Genomic DNA, 22,511 nt, shown 5'->3' with positions numbered 1-22,511 from the left:
AGGATCTTGCAAGTGTCTTACCATATAACCGTTGCAATCTTGAGTCTTATCAGATAACCGTTATTTGCAAGACTCTTACAAGATCTTAGCAGATAACCGTCCCAGTTCGTCCAGGGTATCACAACCAGATTTGATAGTAAAAAGTTATAATAATGTTGAAATTGCTCAAAATTGGTGTGTAAAAGCTTTTGTTCGTCAAATTTAGTAAACAAATAATTATTGTTTTCTGTGTACCAATGTGTCTCAAAGGTGCTTCTCAACAAATGCTTAAAGTTGCCTTTTGTCTTCCTTGAATAAAAAGCTTCTGATAATTTTCATTTTACCGACTTAATTGCAGAACTGACAGGTTTGATGATCTTTTTATTGTGCTAAGTAAATTTGAAGGAAACATAATTAGTAAATTGAAGTAGCAATTCAATTTTTTACTGATGCGCGAGGCTTAGCTTCGTTAGTTAGAAAACTCACTTCATACCAGACGCCAATTAACAATGAATATTATAAAACTAATCATTCACACCCGTGACAAGTTCTCTGGTGAATATACTTCCATTAAACAACGTTTTTGAAGTGCTGAGAGGGAAATTGCAATTTTGCTCGCTTTGATAATTTTGTCATTTTTCGTTGTTTTTCAGATAAACCCCAGTCGAAAACTGAGATATAATTTCGGAGAAATTATAAATTTTTAAGTAATTTTTGGAAAATAATGGATAATATACAAATAATTAAAATTTTTTTGAAAATAATGAATAATTTATAAAGGTTTTTCATCGATTAGTTTTGAGTGCTTTCTGAAGTTTGTAACTCTAAAGTTGTAACTCTTAAGGTTTTCTCAGGTAACTCATGGAAATGCCTTGTGGAGTTTTCATTTTTCTTTGGAAACACCTACACTAATGATATAATTATCTGTGTATATGTTTTTTCCCTCTGTCAAAAACTTAAAAATTCAAAAAAGGTAAAAAAAAAGGAGCTCCTATCTCAATACGGTGGTTATTTCTCAATAACTTGGATCACTTCTTCGAATTTTTCGAGGAAAAAAATATTTCCTCGACTTATGAAAAGACTTTAAAAGTCTAGTAGGGAGGCCAATATTGACTATAATTACACGGTCGAGCTTCCTAGTTAAAGTCGAGCTAATCTATTTTGATGGGTCGAGCTAAAGTCTTTTCATATCAAAGAAAGTCCAGCTAAGGTTTTTTCATGGGGGTCCACAATTACTCTTTTCATAACCCTGTTTTTTTCGAAAGTTCAAAGTTTTTAAAAAAATTTTTTCTGCCTCTTTACACACAGAAGCAGAACCGGAGCAAGACTAAATAGCTTTGCACCAGAACAGTTCAATTTAAGAATCAGTTGGAAAACTGCCAAAAGCCTTAAAGATTTTGTCAAATCTTAAGATAGAGACTTATTTCAGCTTGAGTATATTACCACATTACTTGCTTCAATGAAACCAGCTAGCTTAAGTTTATTGGTCCTAGTCCCATTAGGCATGACAAAACTTCGGCGTTATTCAATTTGTTTTCCCTTCCAAAATATTGAGATATCTTTTAAAAAAATAATGTAGGTTTTTGAGGGAGTTGTGGTTCTTTTCAAACGGAAAAGGTGATGAAGGATACATGCTGACTACGTTATATGCAATATTCAAGTAAATTGTAAATCGCAATAAAGCAGTCTTATGAAAAGACTAATGATGAACCCATGAAAAGACTTGTGTCGAGCTTAAGCCCAGCCCAAATTTTGGGTCGAGCCAAAGTATTTTGTAAGTTTTGGGTCCAGCTAAAAACTTTTGCGAAAAATCTGAGTCGAGCAACTAAAATCCTTTCATAGCTCAAATGAGTCGAGTATGGTCTTTTCATAGTACATTTTGGTAGAGCATTGTCTTTTCATAAGTCTGTACCGAGACCTGGGCCAGGTGAGCGTTGTTGCTGATAAGCGAATTTGAAATAATACTGTCACAATATCATTACCATTACCTGCGTTCTTTTTTAAATAATTTTACTTTTGTAATCAGTCAATTTTTTCAAGCCTAGTAATGCGTAAACTTTATTCCTTTTTTTCGTAAAGAAAGTTTTTTTGCTCCAAACTGATGATTTATCAATTGTTTTAATTGTTCTAAACTTATCCAAACTTTTAAAAAAAATTATACAAGTATTCCAAATGATTAATAAATTAATGCTAAAATCGAAAAAAAAGTTCTAAATATTTATAAAAATGATGCATTTGTTTTGCAAATGTTTATAAACCTATTATTTATAACCTTTTATCGGTTATCCTTTTTCCGACTGCGGTAGGGTACAATTCGGTTACGCCAAACATTAGACAGTCTGACGTTTCAGGAGTTAACTACCAAGATTGCGATCCATTCTTCTTCGAACCCCTGCCCAGTCGGCATATATCTTTTTTGCCCCCAGCGCACATTTTTTACATAGTAACTTGCTATCTAACAACACTGAAATTGTAACTGGGGAGGGGAATCAGAGAGAAGTTGGCTTAAAGCTGGTCTACAGCAAGGACGCTGAAAATATTATATGTTTCTACTGTTTTTAAAAATAATTGAATGTTTGCTCTACTTCGACCCCAATCCCCTCTCCCACGAATGCCTTTTTGGCCACTAATAACAACTTATGAGATGTTATATAAAAAATAGCATGGCGTTCTTTGCCCTGAAACGCATGTGCTCTTGAGGAGAACGAGTTAATTTTATATACTTGGTGGAGGAAACCAAAAAGTTTGACCTGTTGCTTATTTAGCTAACTTACTGGGGAAAAATGGGTTTATTCAGTATGGCTAACACATATTGTTACCAAGCACTGCATCATAGAACTGTCCACCTGGTGCTGCAAGATGTAGCAATGCAAACAGTTCCATTTTAGACATCACATTACGTCGCCAATCCTAAACTTCAAGTAAGAAAATTTGCTTGCTAACGTCAGCATTTTCCGCTCCCCCATGTTTTAAGATTAGGCGTCACAAGCTTTCGCAAAACAACAGGGAAAATGAGGTATACCATTGCAAATTTACAAAAAATTGGGGCACTTTGGCACTGCTGTCCGCGATTCCGGAATTTGTTGACACGCGAGAAGCAGATTTGTATCACTATTGTCCGGAAATTTGCGTCACTAACCTCCGCGCTAAAATACTAAACTTCCCCGATTTGATGGTCAATAATTTCCACAGGTTTTGGTGTCTTTGTCACTATTATCTGGGTCGCTTTTTGTTTTATCCGCAACTTTAATGTCACTATTATCCGCGTCTTTATAATCCGCAATTTCAATGTCACTTTTATCCGCGGCTTATAAATAGAAATTAGCCTAATTGTCTCAACTGCTTTTAATTGCTTCAAAAATTGTTTCCTCAAGAAGGAAAATCGTCGTCCCTAAAGAGTCGGGATTGATTCTTAATGCAAAAGCTAATGACAAAACACTAAAAGGGAAATAACTAATACAAATGACCGGTAAAATTGGCTGATGAACATTGACTAATGAACTATGACGGATTTGTCGTTTAAAAATCTTCCAGTGAAAAGTTTCATTCAAGTCAAAACCATAACAAACGTGATTAAATGTATCCACTTGTTTCATCTTTTGAGCTGGACTTGAGATCAGCGATTTGAGAAATCAGAATTTATAAAAAGCTTGTTAGGTATGATGTTTTTGATATCATACTTGGGGGATTTTTTTTAAATCAAATTAGCCAATGATTGGATTAAAATAACTGCTGAAGATAACAAAAACAACAATTATCAACCATTCTCCCTAATGACATTTAAAAATTTGCCAAATCTCTGTCACTGGCTTCGTAATTTGTTAAAAAATTAGTGGCCGCAAACTAAAGTTAGACTGAAGCATAAAATTGAAAAAAGCATGCACAAAATTGCAGAAACCGATTACGAGATCCCCGCTCACAAGGACATTAATGACATAAAAACGTGATTTTTACGAGATCAGTGAGTAAATTTTTAACATTGTACGCAATTTTATTGTCATTGTTGTCCGCAATTCAACCATTTTTCCATTTTTCTCTCACGCGAGAATGGGTGACAAAATGTCGTCACTCGTGTTCGAAAACTTGGACTCGCTGAATTTGTATGATTGGCAACGTAGTGCATTCTGATATATGGAACCAAGAAGTCTGCTAATTTCCAGCGAATTGTCACATTTTTCACGGATCAAGAGGATGGCTAAACCATCATTTTTACGGTGTGGTATCCATTAAAGTAAACAGTCAACTGTCGGAAGAAAACCCTCAGGGTGGCGTTTTCTCTCCTCTCGTTTTTCATCCCTGATGTGCAGCCGGCAGTGACGCAATTGCAAAAGTGAGCCAAAACTCAATAGGAAACATTTGAAACAATTGAAGCTCTTGCAGCAAAACGAAACAGTTGAAAAAAAAATAAAACAAGAAGTAGCTAAAAATGGATAGCTACTTGAAAAAGGTACTCATAATTCAAGCAAATAGAAGAGCGGATTGACTTCACGTGGCGGTTAATGTATGAGTAACCGTTCGGACGCGGTTGAATTTTCCAAACTCGCAAAAGAAGATTTCAACGCATTTTTTACGGAAATTTTGAATGTTATCGAAGAACAACAGTGGGAAAAGAGTTGCCCGGGCATAGATCCCAAAATGAAAGGGGGAGGAAACGGTTCTATGTTTAGAGCCTCATCCTTCAACCCTGACTTTTGTGTTTTTTTCAGCGTTCAAAGTTATAAACCGAAGCGTTTTTCCTTCAAAATATTCCATGATTTTCTCCATGTTATAAATAATGAATTTGCAGCAATTTTTCACGAATCACAACAATTATAAACCTCAGATTCTGAAAAAAACAACACCAAGTTTTTTTCTTCCAATACATTTAACATGTTATATTTTGCTGTTTATTGTTTGCTTATGACAACTGTCACTTCAAATTGTAACGTGTCATTGTTTAAAGGCAATACTATCAAATTGGAAAGCCTTATCAAAGCCTATATGAAGCGTAAATTAGATCATTGTTTTCATCTAAGAACACTTTAAAAATGATCTCCAACTTTGTTGGAGAGCGCGCGTTGAACAATTTTTTGTTCAAATGATATTGCAAATTACTATTTATATTGTTCAACGCATGAACTTTGTGTTTTTCGTAGTTTGCTGTCAACTTGTTCAAATTTTTCGATTGATGAAGAAAGGTTACATAAAATCAAGACTTTTAATTGGATGAGAAAATTGTTTACTGCGCTGGTACTCTTTAGTGACGTAGACAACAATTTGAAAACCTTTTTTGTTAATTAGTCAAACACCAAGATAGCCGAAAATATATTTGTCATGCATAATACTACGTGACATTTACAATTTTTAAATAGCTTTTAATCTTTGGTTTTTCTCAAATTTCGGCTCACTGAAAGTTTTCTAGTTTCTGCTAATTGGTACAAATTGTATGCCATAAGAGCTTTTGTGAATAGTCAAAAATTCAACTGTTCATATATTGTGAGCGTTGCATTAGTTTAGTTTTCAAATTCGTATAAGCAAGAATAATCTCTGAATTCTTTTTGAATGTAATATTCACGTTTCATTATGGCTTCGGCCACGCAAGACAATAAATGCGAAAACTGCCAGAAAGTATTCCAAAATGTTCGGCTGAAACGACTACCTGTTTGCTCACACAAAGTCTGCTCAAAATGCAACCCTGTCTTGTTACGAAAACAGGGCAAACTTAAAGAAGACCAGCTTTGTCCAGTATGCGCTAAAAAGCCACCGGTTCAATTCGTACGACAGAAACATCGGCCAAAAGTTACACCTCGTGAAGGACAAGCCACAAGCCAGTTGACAGCGGATAATACAAGGAGAGATGATCAAGCAGACGAAGCTCAGATAGCCGAAAGTGAGAATTGTGGCCAATTAGCAGATGATAAAGAGGTGGAGGAGGAAACTGATTGTGCTATTTGTACCGAAGTTCTGAAAGAACCTATCACATTACCCTGTGAACACCAGTTTTGTAAAGGTAATTTATGGAGTCGTAATCAATGAGTGGCAGTACTGCTAAATGATTCCCTCGTCCTGAAAAAAACTTTAAAAAATATTCCGTTTTTCAGAAAGTTCTAGCACATTTTCCAGTAGCTTGGTGATTACGGACCCAGTTTTTTGGGCGTAATGAGTATCGTAATAATGTCGTTGAAGACAGACAAGATTTACATTATTTGTCAAGTTAGCAAAAGGCTCCAAATAACCCCAAGATGAGGATTCAGACCCACGGGACCTCTAATCAGACCATATTGAGATGCACGCGGGCGCGTGTACCGTGAAACCCAAAGTACAGTATGCTCTATTGTGTTGCACATTGAAGTCAAATAAGTCTGAAAAATGGTCCGATAGGAGTTTAAATGGTGCCCTTAATATAATTGGGGAAGTTCGTGTAAAGAAAAAAGAAATGGACAGAAGGCTCCCGCGCTTCATGACCTGTTCCACCATATTATTCAACGATCGCCATTTTTTGCTGGTTTCTTGTTAATCTTTTGATACTTGATATTACAATCTACTGCTGGCATCATATTTGCACGTATTTTCTGTTTTCCCTAGTGTTGAGTGAATTTAAAACTTGCAAGAATCGTGCAAGCTGATTCAGAACTTGCAAGATTCTTGCAAGAATCTTGCAAGAAATCAACCGAGGCAAAAAAATAAATCAGTTTACATTTGTTGTAGAAAACACATCTGAAGCAAATTATTGTTTTTTAAACAAGTTACAAAACCAAAATACATGGAAAAAAATTTAGCCCCAATTCGTAATCTTGCAAGTTTTTAAATTCTAAAAAAGTTCTTGATTATATTTAGCAGCTAAAACTAACGAAAACCAAATGAATTGTCATTTACAGGAATTTCGATCAGTTGATCTGATTATAATTGACTTTTTTCTAAAATAACTTTTCAATGTCAAATCTTGCAAGAATCGTACGAGTGTCCTGCAAGAATTCAAATTCAACAAACAAACAACTAAAAACAACCCGAACCATCCAAATCTTTTCCTAGCTTCATCCTATCTAATGAACGACAAAAGCAACAACTTCCATTTCTCATTTTTTTATCAAACAAACTTTTTTTCAGAGAAACGAACAGTCGGAATTTTTAATCACTGATATTACCGGTTTTTGGATCTATTTTGTAGTCACAAAAGTTATTATGCTCAATGTTTGACCGGTATTATTTGACGGATTAAAAAAGGAGGAGGTTAACACAACCAGAACATGCTGCAAAATCTCAAAAGTCGGTTCTTTAACTTGACTCAAGAAAATTTTCCGGCACAATATCAGCTATATTCTTCTTTTTTTCAACTCGACCAGTCGCCCCCTGTAGCCAGGTAATGGAATTAAAAAACTTTCAAGTTTCTTGCAAGCGAATTAAAAAGCTTGCAAGAATCTTACAAGTGAATCAAAAAACTTTCAAGAATCTTGCAAGAAGATGGAAGCCGTATGCATTCTCTTGCAAGATCTTGCAAAAAACTGACAAGATTCTTGCAATTTTTTCGATTCATCGGTCACTAGGGCTGCAATTCGCAAAACTTTACAAGAAATGCTGTGGACTTTAACAAAGCAACTTACAACTGTAAAAGTTATTAAGTTGAGTCAAGTAAAGCGATAATAAACTACAATTTCAAATCTTATTTCAGTTAACTGTAGTTGCTGCTATTAATGTGAAACCAAAAATATGCAAGGAACTGGTTAGATTATGACCTTGGTATAACCAATTATTGTGCCTCCTTTATTTTGACATCTTTATAATGGCACATATAAATGGTGATGGATATTCCTACCCCTTATTGGGCAATACAAACCATTATGAAGTTATCATTTTTTTCGCACATTTTCTGAGAACAATTTTTTTTCAAGGGGTTTATTGCAAAAAAATAGTTATATGTATTCAAATTGTTAATTACAGAATGTTACGAAAAGTGGGAGGAACGGGCCTCGACATGCCCACTTTGTCGAACAGTTGTGAACGAAGAGAAGCAACGACGACTCATGGAAGCACGAAATGCACGAAGACTTCAAAGGAGAACTCGCACCACCCGATCAGTTCAGCCCCCATTCCCAGATCCTCTCTTCAACACCAAACCGGCCAGTGCTATCGCGACGTCTCTCCTCATGTTGCCAATGTTCGCCATGTTTACGTGTGGCAACTTTGCAGTGAAACACTGTCACGCTCTGATGTTTACAGGGTTCCCATTCTGGACAGGTTAGCATATCATCCCAGGCTGGGGTGTGCGCTCGAAATCGTCTTGGTCCTGACCATTTCGAGCGCACAGCTGACCTTTGTGCGCTCGAAATTAGAGGGTCTGGAAGGTGGAATGAGCGCACTTGAGTCTGATCATAGGCATATTCGAGCGCACTACGAGCGCATAAAGACTGTCGAGCGCGATTGAGTCTTGATCAGAGCAATTTTGGTCTGGTGCGGTCTGGATCAGGGCGGTTTCGAGCGCACTCCCCAGCCTGGGATAACTACCCCCCACGACAAGCTCCACTCTTCAGAAACTGATCAATTGCTCTCGAACGAAATTGGAAGCAATTATTGCAAACGTGTGTGTCTTTTTTATGCAAAATATTCGCGGTTGAGGTCAAAAAAAGTTGTAGCTGAGTGCGTAAGATGTTAGAATAGCTATCCTGGAGGTCGAGTGTTCGAACCCATTTGAGGGCGCAGTTTTGCACCCATAAAAATTCTAAGCAACAGCCCTAAATTAAACTGCCCCACCTGTCGTTCGAGAGCAATTCATCCGACGTTAGTCGGTTTATGTTTATTTCTTGATCTCAGTGTTCTTATCAATAGCCGCGCCAGCTACTCAGCTGGTTATTATTTTTAATAGCCGCATAGCGATAGCTGGGGCTATTATTGGCCTTCTCTTGGTTTTTTACAATTCAAAGACTTTGAATTGTATTGGGGCGCTGTTTTTTTTACAATTCAAAGAATTAAGTTGAGTTGTATTGGTGCGTTGTCTTTTTTTAAGATCTGTTTACACATTTTCATGATTTTTGAAGTCAAATTGGTGTCGTGATTGTGGTCACACCAAAACCGGAAGTGGAGCGAAAAAGGGAGGAGTAAGAAAACGGTATTTGAACAAAAATTCACTTTCTCGCTAGTGGTTTTTTGTTCACATGCGGCAATTTCGCATTGATTTTTACTGTTTTTTCTATGTTTTGGATCGGATTTTTTAAGTCGTTTTCCCAATCCCTGCATAATTCATTCTGGGCCTAGTTTTTTGTTTGAACCAAATTTCCCTTTCTCGCTAGTGGTTTTTCGTTCATATGCGGCATTTTGACATTGAGTTTTTTTAATTTCTTTGATCTGTTGTTTTTTAAAATGGTTTTTCAATTCAATTACAAGCCGTTCTAGGTCTAGTTAATAGCCGCACAAAGATAGCTGGGGCTATTTTTGGCCTTTTCTTGATTTTTACGACTCGAAAAGGAGTATTGAGATTCTACAGGTTTTTACGACTCGAAGAGGAGTACTTATATTCTACAGGTTTTTACGACTCGAAGAGGAGTATTGAGATTCTAGATTTTTTTTTTAGCAGAAAGCAAGTTTGTTCAAGACTTGAATTTTGACTTCTTTCCGTTCGAGCATTTACCTCCGTTTTTGATTGTTGACTTCTGTTTGCGAACATTGGACTTTAACTTTAGCTTCGATTGTAATGTATAGTAATTAGGAACTGCTGACAATGTTCAAGGTGAAAAAGTCATTTTGAGATAGTTTGGTCCAAAATAAGTCACCCCTAGTTATCTCTACACCGCACAAACTCCCACCACCTATCAACCCCCCACCCCCAACATCTGCTTACCCCCCCCCAACCAGCCCTGCAGCCCCCCCCCCCCCAATTTACCCCCCACCTACCCCTGCCCCCTCCCTTCGCCTAGCTACATCCACCTACCCCCCCGCCAATACCCCAGCACTACCCACCTCCCCAACCTATCTACCCAACCACCCACCCACCTACCTACAACCCCCGCCCCAATTTACCCCCCCCCCCAACCTACCCCTACCCCCCAAACTACCCCCTCCCTTCACCTAACTATCCCCACCTACCCCACCCCCCAAATACCCCAGCACTACCCACCTCCCCAACCTATCTACCCACCCACCCACCCACCTACCTACCCCCCACCACCTACATACCCCCCGCCCCAACTTAACCCCCCCCCCAACCTACCCCTACCCCCCAAACTACCCCCTCCCTTCACCTAACTATCCCCACCTACCCCACCCCCAAATACCCCAGCACTACCCACCTCCCCAACCTATCTACCCACCCACCCCACCTAGCTCCCCCGCACCTAAAAAATTGTCGCCATTTTTAAGACACTTCAATTTGGTTTGTTGGGCTACTTTTGTTTTTTCTCTTGTCTATTTTGATGTTCTGATTTCGGTAAGGTTAGGTTAGAGATTATAATGCACGACGATTCGCGTCGTTTTCGGTATTTTACCAGCTACGTTTTTTAGCAGAAAGCAAATTTGTTCATGACTTGAATTTTGACTTCTTTCTATGCGAGCTTTTATCTACGTTTTTGATTGTTGACTTCTGTTGTCGAACATTGGACTTAACAATAGCTTAGTTTGTAATGTATAGCAATTGGTATCAGACTGTATTTCAAGGTGAAGAGGTCAATTTGAGAAAATTTAGTTCCCATTCAACTACCTACCCCCCCCCCCCAAGAATCTACCCCCCCACTTACATAAACCCCCCCATCCAACGTACCTACCCCCCCTCCCCCCCCTCGTACCTACCTACCCCCGCCCCCACGTACCTACCCCCCCCCCCCCGCAACGTACCTACCCCCACTCCAACTACCTACACACCCACCACCACCTACCTGCCACCACCTACCAAACCCCCTCCCCCCGCCACGAGCACCTACCCACACACCTGAACTGAAAAAATTTTAACGCTTTTTATATTATAATGGTCTACTATTTTTGTTATTTCTAGTGTTTTTTTCGATATTCTGATTTTGTTCAAGTTAGAGCAGAGATTATTTTGCACAACGATTCGAGTCGTTTCCATAATTCTATCGGCTATGTTTTTTAGCAGAAAGCAAGTTTGTTCATGACTTGAATTTTGACTTCTTTGTTTGAGCATTTACCTCCGTCTTTGATTGTTGACTTCTGTTATCGAACATTGGACTTTAACTTTAGCTTCGTTTGTAATGTATAGCAATTGATATCAGTCTGTATTTCAATGTGAAAAGGTCAATTTTAGAAAATTTGGATCCCATTCATCTACCTAGCCCCCCCAATAACAAAAATTCACTTTCTCGCTAGTGGTTTTTTTTGTTCACATGCGGCAATTTCACTGACTTTTTCTATTTTTTCTATGTTTTGGATCGGATTTTTTTTAAGTCGTTTTCCCAATCCCTGCATAAGTCATTCTGGGCCTAGTTTTTTGTTTGAACCAAAATTCCTTTTCTCGCTAGTGGTTTTTTGTTCACATGCGGCATTTTGACATTGAATTTTTCTTTTAATTTCTTTGATCTGTTGTTTTTTAAAATGGTTTTTTTCAATTCAATTACAAGCCGTTCTAGGTCTAGTTAATAGCCGCAAAGCGATAGCTGGGGCTATTTTTGGTCTTTTCTTGGTTTTTACGACTCGAAGAGGAGTATTGAGATTCTACAGGTTTTTACGACTCGCAAAGGAGTATTGATATTCTACAGGTTTCTACGACTCGAAGAGGAGTATTGAGATTCTACAGTTTTTTTTGCAGAATGCAATTTGTTCATGACTTAAATTTTGACTTCTTTCCGTTCGCCTATTTAGCTCCGTTTGTGATTGTTGACTTCTGTTTTCGAACGTTGGACTTTAAAAGCAGCTTCGTTTGTAATGTATAGTAATTAGGAACTGCGGACAATGTTCAAGGTGAAGAGGTCATTTTGAGATAGTTTGCTCCAATATAAGTCACCCCTAGTTATCTCTACACCGCACAAACCCCCACCACGTATCAACCCCCACCCCCAAAACCTGTTTACCCCCCCTTCCCCCAAACAGCCCCGCACCAAATTTACCCCCCCCCCAATTTACCCCCCACCTACCCCTGCCCCCTCCCTTCACCTAGCTACCATCACCTACCCCCCCAATACCCCAGCACTACCCACCTCCCCAACCTATCTACCCACCCACCCACCCACCCACCTACCTACCCCTCCCCCACCACCTACATACCACCCCCCACGCCCCAATTTAACCCCCCCCCCCAACCTACCCCTACCCCCCAAACTACCCCCTCCCTTCACCTAGCTATCCCCACCTACCCCCCCCCCCCAATTACCCCAGCACTACCCACCTCCCCAACCTATCTACCCACCCACCCCACCTAGCTCCCCCGCACCTAAAAAATTGTCGCCATTTTTAAGACACTTCAATGTGGTTTGTTGGGCTACGTTTGTTTTTTCTCTTGATTCTAGAGTTTTTTTTAGCAGAAAGCAAGTTTGTTCATGACTTGAATTTTGACTTCTTTCCGTTCGAGCTTTTACCTACGTTTTTGATTGTTGACTTCTGTTGTCGAACATTGGACTTTAACAATGGCTTAGTTTGTAATGTATAGCAATTGGTATCAGTCTGTATTTGAACTTGAAGAGGTCAACTTGAGAAAATTTGGATCCCATTCAACTACGTACCCGCCCCCCAAGAATCTACCCCCCCCCCCCACTTACATAACCCCCATCCAACGTACCTACCCCCCCATCGTACCTACCTAGCCCGGCCTCCCACGTACCTACCCCCCCGCAACGTACCTACCCCCACTCCAACTACCTACACACCCACCACCACCTACCTGCCACCACCTACCAAACCCCCTCCCCCCGCCACCAGCACCTACCCACACACCTGAACTGAAAAAAAATTTTAACGCTTTTTATATTATATTGGTCTACTATTTTTGTTATTTCTAGTGTTTTTTTCGATATTCTGATTTTGTTCAAGTTAGATCAGAGATTATTTTGCACGACGATTCGAGTCGTTTCCGGTATTCTACCGGCTATGTTTTTTAGCAGAAGGCAAGTTTGTTAATGACATGAATTTTGACTTCTTTGTTTGAGCATTTATCTCCGTCTTTGATTGTTGACTTCTGTTTTCGAACATTGGACTTTAACAGTAGCTTCGTTTGTAATGCATAGTAAAAAGGAGCTGCTGGTAATGTTCAAGGTGGAGAGGTAATTTTGAGACTTTTTGTTCCCATTAGGCACCACTATTTATCTAAACTTAACCGCACAAACCCCCCACCACCTATCTAGCCACCACAAACTCCTACCTAACCCCCCCCCCCAACTAGCCCAGCTCTACCCACCTTTCCAACCTATCTACCCACCTAGCTCCTCCCCCCCGCAATAAAAAATTGTCCGATTTTTCAAAACACTTTAATGTGGTTTGTTGGACTACTTTTTTTTCTCTTGTCTATTTTGATTTTCTGATTTCAGTAAGGTTAGGTTGGCGATTATAATGCACGACGATTCGAGTCGTTTCTAATATTCTACCGGTTATGTTTTTTTTTATTTCATCGTCGCGATTTTTGTTACGACCATATGACGTCACAACCACTTTAAATCTGCTGTTTGTTCATTTGTTCAGACAATTTCAACTCTAGTGCGTGTGTGACGCCATTTTTCGCTCTTAGTGGAGCGAGTTTTTTGTTCATTCGCGTGATCAAATCTTTGGTCACACTTGACTTACATCACTCTCCAAAATGACTTCCTCACTTTGAAATTGACATTTATTTAATTTAAATCAAAGATATAAGGTCAAATGGGTGTGTGTCACTCTAAGTGAAGGTTATTTGAGAGCAGCTAATAGAGGCAACATAAACTGATACAGATTTTTAAGCAAAGTATAACCTATCAGCCTTCAATAAAAAGACGAATTTTTTTGGTCTGTCTTTTTTACTGTTTTTTAGACTGCAGATCTACGAAGCTATTGCGGCTATTTTCTGGCAATCTGCCAGCTGTGTTTTTGGTTCGTAGATATTGTGTATGTAATGATTTGGGGTCATTTTTAGTTGTCAGGTTCGACCATGCGTCGTCAAAAAATAGCCTGGGTCCACCATGAAACGGCCGATAATTAGGGTAGAACATGGGTATGAGTGGTTGACAGATAATTATCAAGCTTGCATCAATTAGTTGGCTGTAAAAAAAACCAATGAAAAAATCGTGGTTCAGCCGTGTTGACTGGGGAAAACGGGGGGGGGGGGAACTTGGGAAAACTATGTGTCGACCACATCTGGGTATGAAAACAAAGTGAATCGACATCGGTCAATTTTATTTAAGAAAAAAATGTGTCGAATATATGAAAAGAAATCGTGGTTAAAGTTTCCTGTAGTCTCGATGATGTAATAATGGAAGAGTTAACCTCATGTTGATTTTATCAATTTGCTCAAGTAGCCGGTTTCTTAAACTGGGATCTTTACTGGAAGTCATGGAACAGTATATAAAATCTTTTTTTCGCTCAGACACTGTGCATTGGTTCAGCTGGGAAATCCTATTCACATAGGGAAACTTTTCCAAAGTGTTAGGCCTTTTCTTTTTCATCATCTTAATTTTCTCAGTCGAAGTCTGTAATAATTCATTAGGAGTCGCTGGACCCTTAATTTATAGTGCAAAATTGCATTCATCCGTAAGTGACTGGAAAATGACCACATGACTAATGTAGTTATATTAGTCCTGTGTTCTTTTTATGCCAATTTTTCGTCTGACCAATTTGACATTTTGGCCGCAAAAACTAGATAAACAGGTAAAGGAATTAAGTTCCCTTAGCAGACTCACTTTCGGCTTAGTAGGCTCTTAATGCGATTCACCGAAACTCTTCGGGAGATATAAATTCCTTATGTGAAGGGTGGCTTGACCCCCCCCCCCCCACACTTCACCCCTATCTCGGCCCTTGCACATCGATGCACCCGTAACCCAGCGGGCTCGCCAATCGTTTGAGAGCACTTCGCTCGACGCTAGTCGGTTATGTTTGTCCAGTTTTTGAGGTCTCTGTTAATTTCGATTGATTGAGGATTTCTAAAGCTTTACAGGTCAAACAAGTTTCCTTTAAATATGTCAAAACTATGGTTTGAATTTTGTAACAAAAGTTTTGGTTGAACATTTGTTATCCGAAAAAAATTTTAACTAATACTAACATGAAAAGCTGAGTTTTTATAATGAGTTTAAAACGAAGTTTTTATGTGGGTAGTGTGAAATAGAATTTGATTTTGAGAGCTTTTGAACCACAGTAATTTAAAGGAATGCTCCCTCCTCTTACACAAGGAGTTAACTTTATTTCAGCAGACATTTGATGACAAATTTTTCTCTAAAATTAAATATCACATCAATGCCTAATTATTTGGGAGCATTGGCCTGCGAGACCAGTCAAAGCCTTAAAATTCAAAATAAAATTTGGTGGCGATTGATTAAAGAAACCATAAAAGGAGTTTTCACCGCAGTTATCTGTAATAAATTGTCATATTAACTGGTGAAAGATGCGTACACTATGAGATAAAAATATCATCACAATTCTATGCATTTTAAAATTATTTTCGGACGGTTACTCGACCGGGAAATGTTTTCTTCGTTTCTGCAATTGTTTTTTTAAAAAGCTTATATTAATAAATTATGTTGGGATGGGGAATGTGCTTAGGACAATTATGATTCTGTACTATTAAAGTAAAATTAAAATTGATTCCTTTTGTTTCGCTTGTTTTGTTGCTGCTGTGATAAAGGTTTTCGAGAAGCCGACTACTCCTGTCAAGTTTTGAAAATAATTGTGTTTTTGTTTTGCCGGCTTTTTCCTCGAAATCGATCAAAAGTCAACTTGTCCTTGACAGCTTATAAACTTATGTGGTTGTTGGGTTTAGGTATTCACGTGGCCATAGTGGTGTGTCTAACGTTCCTGTCTCTTGGCAAACAGTCGAGCACAGTTGTGATTGTGCAGATTGTGCTCAGTGGGTTCGGGATCATATTCAACACGATGTCCATATTCCTCGCCTCCTTCCAAGTTAGATAGTTATAATCCTCAGTACCATAAGTAGTTCAGTTCTGAACTAGCACAATTAATTTTTTATATATCAAATTCAGCAGTTTGGGGAAACATTATCAGTGGAAAAATGTGCCTATATTTGTTCAGATATAGTAATGAAAACATAATAGTTTCCAGTTCTGGATTAGATTACTCAGGAATATTTAAGCAATTCAAGAGTTTCCACGTCTTTCAAATTTTTGTATGATCCCAAAATGATTACGACACGAAGTTCAAATAAAACCATGCATAAAAATTTTTTGGTTCCGTTTGTATAGTATGGTTACCTGGAAAGTTGTATGACGAGCAAAACACGGTTATCAACCAATAAGATTCTACGATTTTACAAAGACCTTCTGAAATCTTGAGAAGCTAACGGGCCATGATGAGAAGTTGGTCAAAAGAGCAACGCATTTTTTTCCCTATTTCACTGTAAACCTAAGAGCCGATAACTTTCAGAAAAAATCGACATTTAAGGAAAACTTTTATTGATTTGCTGTACTCTTGCCGTTATTTTCTAATGATTACAAGGATTTTTTTTCAAAAAAATATCTCGATTTATCAAAAGTGATTCAAGTGGTTTTCATTCTCGTTTCAGCTACATTTCACTCTGGAAAATGAGAAAATTGACAGGTGTGAAGAAACAGATCCAGAACCAATTGTGATAGTGGACGCTATGCTGATTACTGCCTTCGTTTTAGCCGATCTCATTCTAATTGTCATGATCATTATCAGTATGGTTACGCTGGGCGCCAATCCAGGTCTGTTAATCAAAAAATTATGTTCAACTCTGGTTAACTTCATTTTTTCCAAAAATAAATATTCCGTGAAGCACATTAACTCATCAATCGAAAGCTATAACAATTCAAACTTGGGCGCGAAAGGTTTCGGAATGCTTTTGATGTATCAAAAGCAGACACCTCATCTGCGATATCCTACCACTTCAGTCAAGTTGCCAACGATAAAAATAGCTAAAAAGGTAAGAATTGTTGCGAAATCTTATAGGAACTGTGGATTTTAGCGCTGAATGCAATGGGCTAATTTCAGTGCTGTAAAAATAAAAACCAGGAATAGCATATCCAGCAAAGAGTTTCTGCTGGTTTTTGTTGTCCTCTTTTGTTTTTATGGCAGATATTTGGTTTACAGACACGTTTTGATACTCTTATTTACTGTAGTGGAATAAACTGTTGCAGAATTCATATAATTTCTTCTTCATGTTTTTGTATCACTGTTTTTGGAATAAGCATTTCTTTCATTTTCGGTAATCCTTTTCTCCATGAGTTTTTTTCATCCATATAACTTTTTAGAGATTTTCAATTTTTTCGAAATACTATGTTATTCTTTTCTTAGTTTAGCATTGCTTAATTTGGTTATTTTTAATAGCCGCCCTCATCTTCTCAGCCGGCTATTATTGCGCTCGTATTACGACTCGAAGAGGAGTATTGGAGAAGTCCTTTTTTTTTTAATCACTTTAGTTGGAGTGAATTTTGAAGCAGGAAATGAAACGCGTGAAAAATTTTAGAGTGGTTTGGGTGCTGAACAAAAAAGAACAGGGGAGCGAAAAGAGAGTGGTTTTTTGTTCATTCCGCTGTTTTCGAGAGAGTGAGAAATTGAGGTGTGAAAAAAATTTCTGTAAGCGAGCGAAATTTTGTGTTCACGTGCGGTTTTTTAAAACCGTTTTTTTGTTATTTTTTTGGTTTAGAAGTCTTATTATGATATTGTGTGATTTTTAAGGTTGCTTTAATAGTGGTTGGTAGGTTTTTGGTCATTAATATGAAGTTTATACCATTTTGCTGGTTTTTCAGCTATTTTGCTGAATTTTAGGCGAATTTTAGCAATTTTTTGTGTTTTGTCCTGTTATATTGCTTTGTATGGGCTTTTAATAGACGCATGTTAGTTACTGAGTCTTTGGATACCAAGTGATTACATTTTCTTAGGTTTTAAACGATTTTTTTGTCAAGAAAAATGACAATAAACAAACATTTTTAATTATTCTTCTTATTTTTTTTGCCGTTTTTCGCTTTTATTCGGAACTTAGAGAAGTTTCTGAGCCTATTCGGTTTTCCTATGGTTTTGGAAGTTTTTCAGTTTTCATTTTGCTCCATATAACGTTTTTTGGCTCTATGTGCTTTTGTGAAATCAAAAAGCTTATTTTTTTTTAAGATTTCTTTCAAGTTGTTTTTATATGCTCTTTGTGTTCTTCAAGTTTTTATAGCATTTGGGGATGCCTATTGTCTAATTGAGTTGTTTTTGTTGCGTGTTGACGATTTTGATTTCAGTTTTGAGTCATTTTATTAAAGATAATTGAGTAATTTTTATGAAGATATCCGCGAATTTTTGTGATTTTTTTTTTATTTTTTGAAATCTTCTGATTCGTGCGGCTTTTGAATGCAGTTTTTTCCTACTTTTGATGGTTATGAAGTTTGTTTATGATATTGTATTAGTTTTAAGCTTGTTTTGATAGGAATTGAAGTGTTCAAGTAGTTAATTTGAGTTTACTGCTGATTTGGAGGATTTTGATCAGTTTTGCTGATTTTTAGACAAAATTTAATTGTTTTTTTTTGCCTGTTTTTTTGTTTTAATGCTTTAAGTGGGAATCGAATAGAAGCTTGTTACTAGATATTTTCGGTTACCAAGTGACTAAACTTCTCTTGGTATCAATTTTTTTTTGGGAAATTTTGTAGGAAAATTGAGAAATTTTAAACAATTCTTCTTATTTTCTGGAGTTTCTCTTTTTTTAAATCTGAGAAGTTTCCTAGCCTATTATGACTTGCCCATTGTTTTGCGAACTTTTCATTGCTCTAAGTGCAAAGGAACTTTACTCGGTTTTATGCTTCCTTGTACTATTAAAAAAACTCATTAAGTTTTTCTAGTTTTTTTTTGTTCAATGTTTTTGAATGACCTTTCTATTCTTCCTCAAGTTTTTTATGGCGTTTGTGGATGTTCAGGGTTCACAATAGTTGTTCTAGTTGTTTAGTCATAAGTATGGGCAATTTTCTCCTTCGAGTCGTTTCCGGAATTCTTCCGGCTATGTTTTTTTTTACTTCGTCAAACTTTTTTTCGCTTTACCATTTTGCCGCTTTTTCGACATTTTGCGTGAAATCTTTTTGACTTCTCTAGGCTAGTTTCTCTCTTCTCTCATTCTGCTAAAAGTGAATTTGAACATCAGTTGCTAAGCAAAGCAATTCAAAATGAACAGAGTCGGTATAAAAAATTGAAGTCAGAAATAGAAACGGGATAAACCCATAAAGCCCTATTTTAGATGCCCGTTCCTATAAGTCTTAGTTACCACCTCTAATGCTCATTGGTATTGGTAGTAGCCTCTCTCTAAGAAACAGAAGTATGTTCAACTACGAAATGGCATCAGAATAAATCGGACTTAAAAAATGTTTTCGAAAAAATCTTTTTTTTTCAATATATTCTATTCGTTCAATCCCAATCATGCTTATTGGAATCAACGGCGGCTATTTTCCGGCAATCTGCCGGGTATGTTTTATTTTGTTAATAGCTGATGGGATGAAAAAGAAATTAACGACTTATATTTCGGATTAAGCAATGTTCCAGCGGTCTTTCGAAAAAATCAAAAAAAAAATTGAATCCTGTAATTTAAACTGACTTCTGTGAATCCTTTTCAAAGTCATAAATATATCTGTAGATTTCTGTAGTTTATGTTGTAGGTGTTTGCTGTTTCAAACGAATATTTATACCCAACTCAGACTCGACTCCTCACGCTTTCCTGCACTTCAGACCGGGCAGTTTTTTCCCACACGAGGGACACTTCACGTCCATCACGACATGCGAGAAGATGCTGAATGTGATTGTGTTCAATATCAGTGTCATTCTGCTGGCTGTGGCTGTCGTCGCTTTCAAGGTACGACCTAGTAAAGAAAGTCAACAAATGCAAAAAAACTTCACTGGAAAGCTATTAAATAAATTCAAAAACTGCAAAACCAAATTTGTTGACAAGATTGTAATTAAAGTCAAGAAATGTAAAACAAAAATTGCGCTGAGAACCTTTCAAAGCTACAAGAAGTTGAAAGACCTCAGAGATTCAGAGTTAAAGCGGAAGCAGTATTAATTCGAGATCGCGTTTCTGAATGTATGAAGTTTTTAGTAATGTTATATAAGCAATAAAAACTATTTTCAGGGGTTAAAATAAGTGCTATGGATAAATAGACAAATTTTGTAAGTAATGCGAGAAAATTATGCAAACAGCAAAAAATCTGAATAGATCAAAATCAATAGTATCTGTTTTTCTCCATTATTTAGAAGTTAATTGGATTTTTATTATAAATAGCCGATTTACAAATTAAACTTGTACGTTATGATTGGAATTCTTACATTCAATTTAGCAAGAGAAAAAAGTTAATTCCAGGAATTGTCTCTTTTTATTGTCAGAACCTTCTTTCGACCTTATCAGAACCTTAATTAAACAAAATTGAGAAAAAAATAAACAAAGTAATCTGGTTTTACTGATAGGCCGTCTAGAATGGTTATAAAACTAGTTCAGATTGAAATCTGTCAGGAAGAAGTAATGATTACGTAACACTTCGCTTCTTGAAGTCACTGAGAACTTCTGGCGTTTATCGAGATCCACGAAGCGGATCCAGATATTAAATCAGACCTTCGAGGTGACTTCTACAGAGTAACGTAACTATGCTTAGGACACGAAACGCGCACATTTTAAAATGACGAAAATCAATGGAATTCAACTCCTAGCTAAGTAGGAACTTCTGTCAATTTAACTTCTGGCACTGCCGATTTTCGGCATTTCAAAATGTGCACGTGAGTGTTTTAATATGTAACTGCAGAAAAAGAGTAGTTTTGAACGTGAATTGTTGCTATGAATCGTGTATAAGGGTAGAGTTGTACGTGTAGCTTCGTCAGTAATGTAAAAATGCTCCGAATGTTTGTGGTCCATAGCTGATGATAAATTCGCTTTAAAAGGAAAGTTGTATAAAAAGAATTCTATCGACTATACAAGAAAATCAAATGATCCATGTTGCCTGATCAAATCAAGAAAATCTTTTGCCTGTTGCAAGAAAATCAAATGATTCCTGTTGCCTGAAAACTTAATTGATTTGAGATAAATTTGGAAATTGAGCAGCTGTTTAATGAAATCTCAGCATTTTGTTCAATTACCCCAGTAGTACGATGTTTGGATCTTAAAAGGTTGCAAAATTAATGAGGGGGCACTTGCAAAATGCAAAACTTGTCAAATGATTTCTCGGATCCATTCTAATTCGCGTTTCAGATACCGTAAAAATAGCTTATGCATCAAACTTTTTGACGCAATTTCATAGAAAACAACTCCAATTTCTATGATAAACATTAGATGAAAAAGAACATATTTTAATTCATCCGTGATTTCCATGACATTACTGCAATCCATCAACTCACCTCTCTGGCATTGCAAAATGGGTAATCCAGATTTACTTGGAATTGCAGTCTTGGGATCGTAAAACCAATTTGCTTGCGCAACGAGAATCTTTATTCGTGCATATAAAAAAGTTATGAAAGTTTTCTATTTACTACCGGATATACTACGGATTAATTGATTCGCTTAAAAGGCAATTCCGCTAAAGAAAACTACGATTCTGTTCTAAAACAAATCCAAAATGACGATGCCAGAAAAAACTTCTTCGTATGAGATAACTGTATAATCTGATTGAAAGTTTCTTCTGTCACGCGGCAAAAATTTTGCTTTCACATACCTATGTGGACAGACTAATTTATTTCCTTTGAGAGTCGTTTCTGGTCCCAATTATTTAATTTCCGATCCAGATGACTTTTTAATTCTAGTATCTCTTGGGTAATTTTAGAGACAGCCATGATGAAGTTCCCTTTGACCAGATTTCTCCCTACTCTTAATAATTGCTCTCAAACGAACTTGATACCAAATATATTCGTATTGTGGTCTATTTACGACGAGAAGACATGCATCTATCCGTATTCTACAGGTTTAGCAAGTTAGCTGAAGCAAGTTTGTTCATGACCTGAACTTTGACTTTTGTTTTCGGAAATTGGACCCAATCTACTTACTCCCCCCTCCACCCGCGCCTCTAATCTAAAAATTTTATCAACATTTTCTAATAACAGTTTTGTATAGTTTTATTAGTCACTTTTGTTTACTTTCTTTCTTTGAGTTTTCTGATTTGAGTAGGGTTACTTTAAAGATATTTCTAGACTCTTCGAATGTGTTACAGTACCGGCTATGTTTTTTATCCCATTTTTCGCTCGACCGATTTTTCTTCTAACCATTTTCACTTGTCATCCTCAAGATCGGTATAAACAGGTAAAGCCCGGATGACATTAAGTTCTCTCGGAGCCTTAGGGCGCACTAGTCTCTAACGATGCGATTAAACGAAGCAGTTTGCACGACATAAATTCATGATAGGTTCTCAGCGCTTGACCCCTCCCCCTTTAACCCCCACCACAACCACTCACACAGACACACCTACACACACTTACCTTCCTCTCACACTCCCTCCTCTCTCCACCACTCTTCACTCCATCTCATT

The 22,511-nt window shown here is 37.3% G+C and overlaps 1 protein-coding gene across 1 annotated transcript in view; it reads left to right on the top strand.

Annotated features, from left to right (window-relative positions):
* Window positions 1–5,452: 5,452 nt before the first annotated feature.
* The window catches only part of LOC142355519 (uncharacterized), a 30,867-nt gene continuing 13,808 nt past the window's right edge, over window positions 5,453–22,511 (top strand). Inside the window, exons 1-5 of the mRNA XM_075407651.1 lie at window positions 5,453–5,968; window positions 7,897–8,193; window positions 15,830–15,969; window positions 16,589–16,751; window positions 19,668–19,861. Coding sequence (XP_075263766.1) covers window positions 5,542–5,968; window positions 7,897–8,193; window positions 15,830–15,969; window positions 16,589–16,751; window positions 19,668–19,861 — 1,221 coding nt within the window. The 5' untranslated portion in view covers window positions 5,453–5,541. The remainder of the gene's footprint in view (window positions 5,969–7,896; window positions 8,194–15,829; window positions 15,970–16,588; window positions 16,752–19,667; window positions 19,862–22,511) is intronic.

The sequence above is a fragment of the Convolutriloba macropyga genome, unplaced genomic scaffold (genome assembly GCF_964194025.1).
Source record: "Convolutriloba macropyga unplaced genomic scaffold, txConMacr16.3 SCAFFOLD_745, whole genome shotgun sequence".
Taxonomy (NCBI): Eukaryota; Metazoa; Xenacoelomorpha; order Acoela; family Convolutidae; genus Convolutriloba; species Convolutriloba macropyga.
This window is presented reverse-complemented; position numbering and strand designations above follow the sequence as displayed.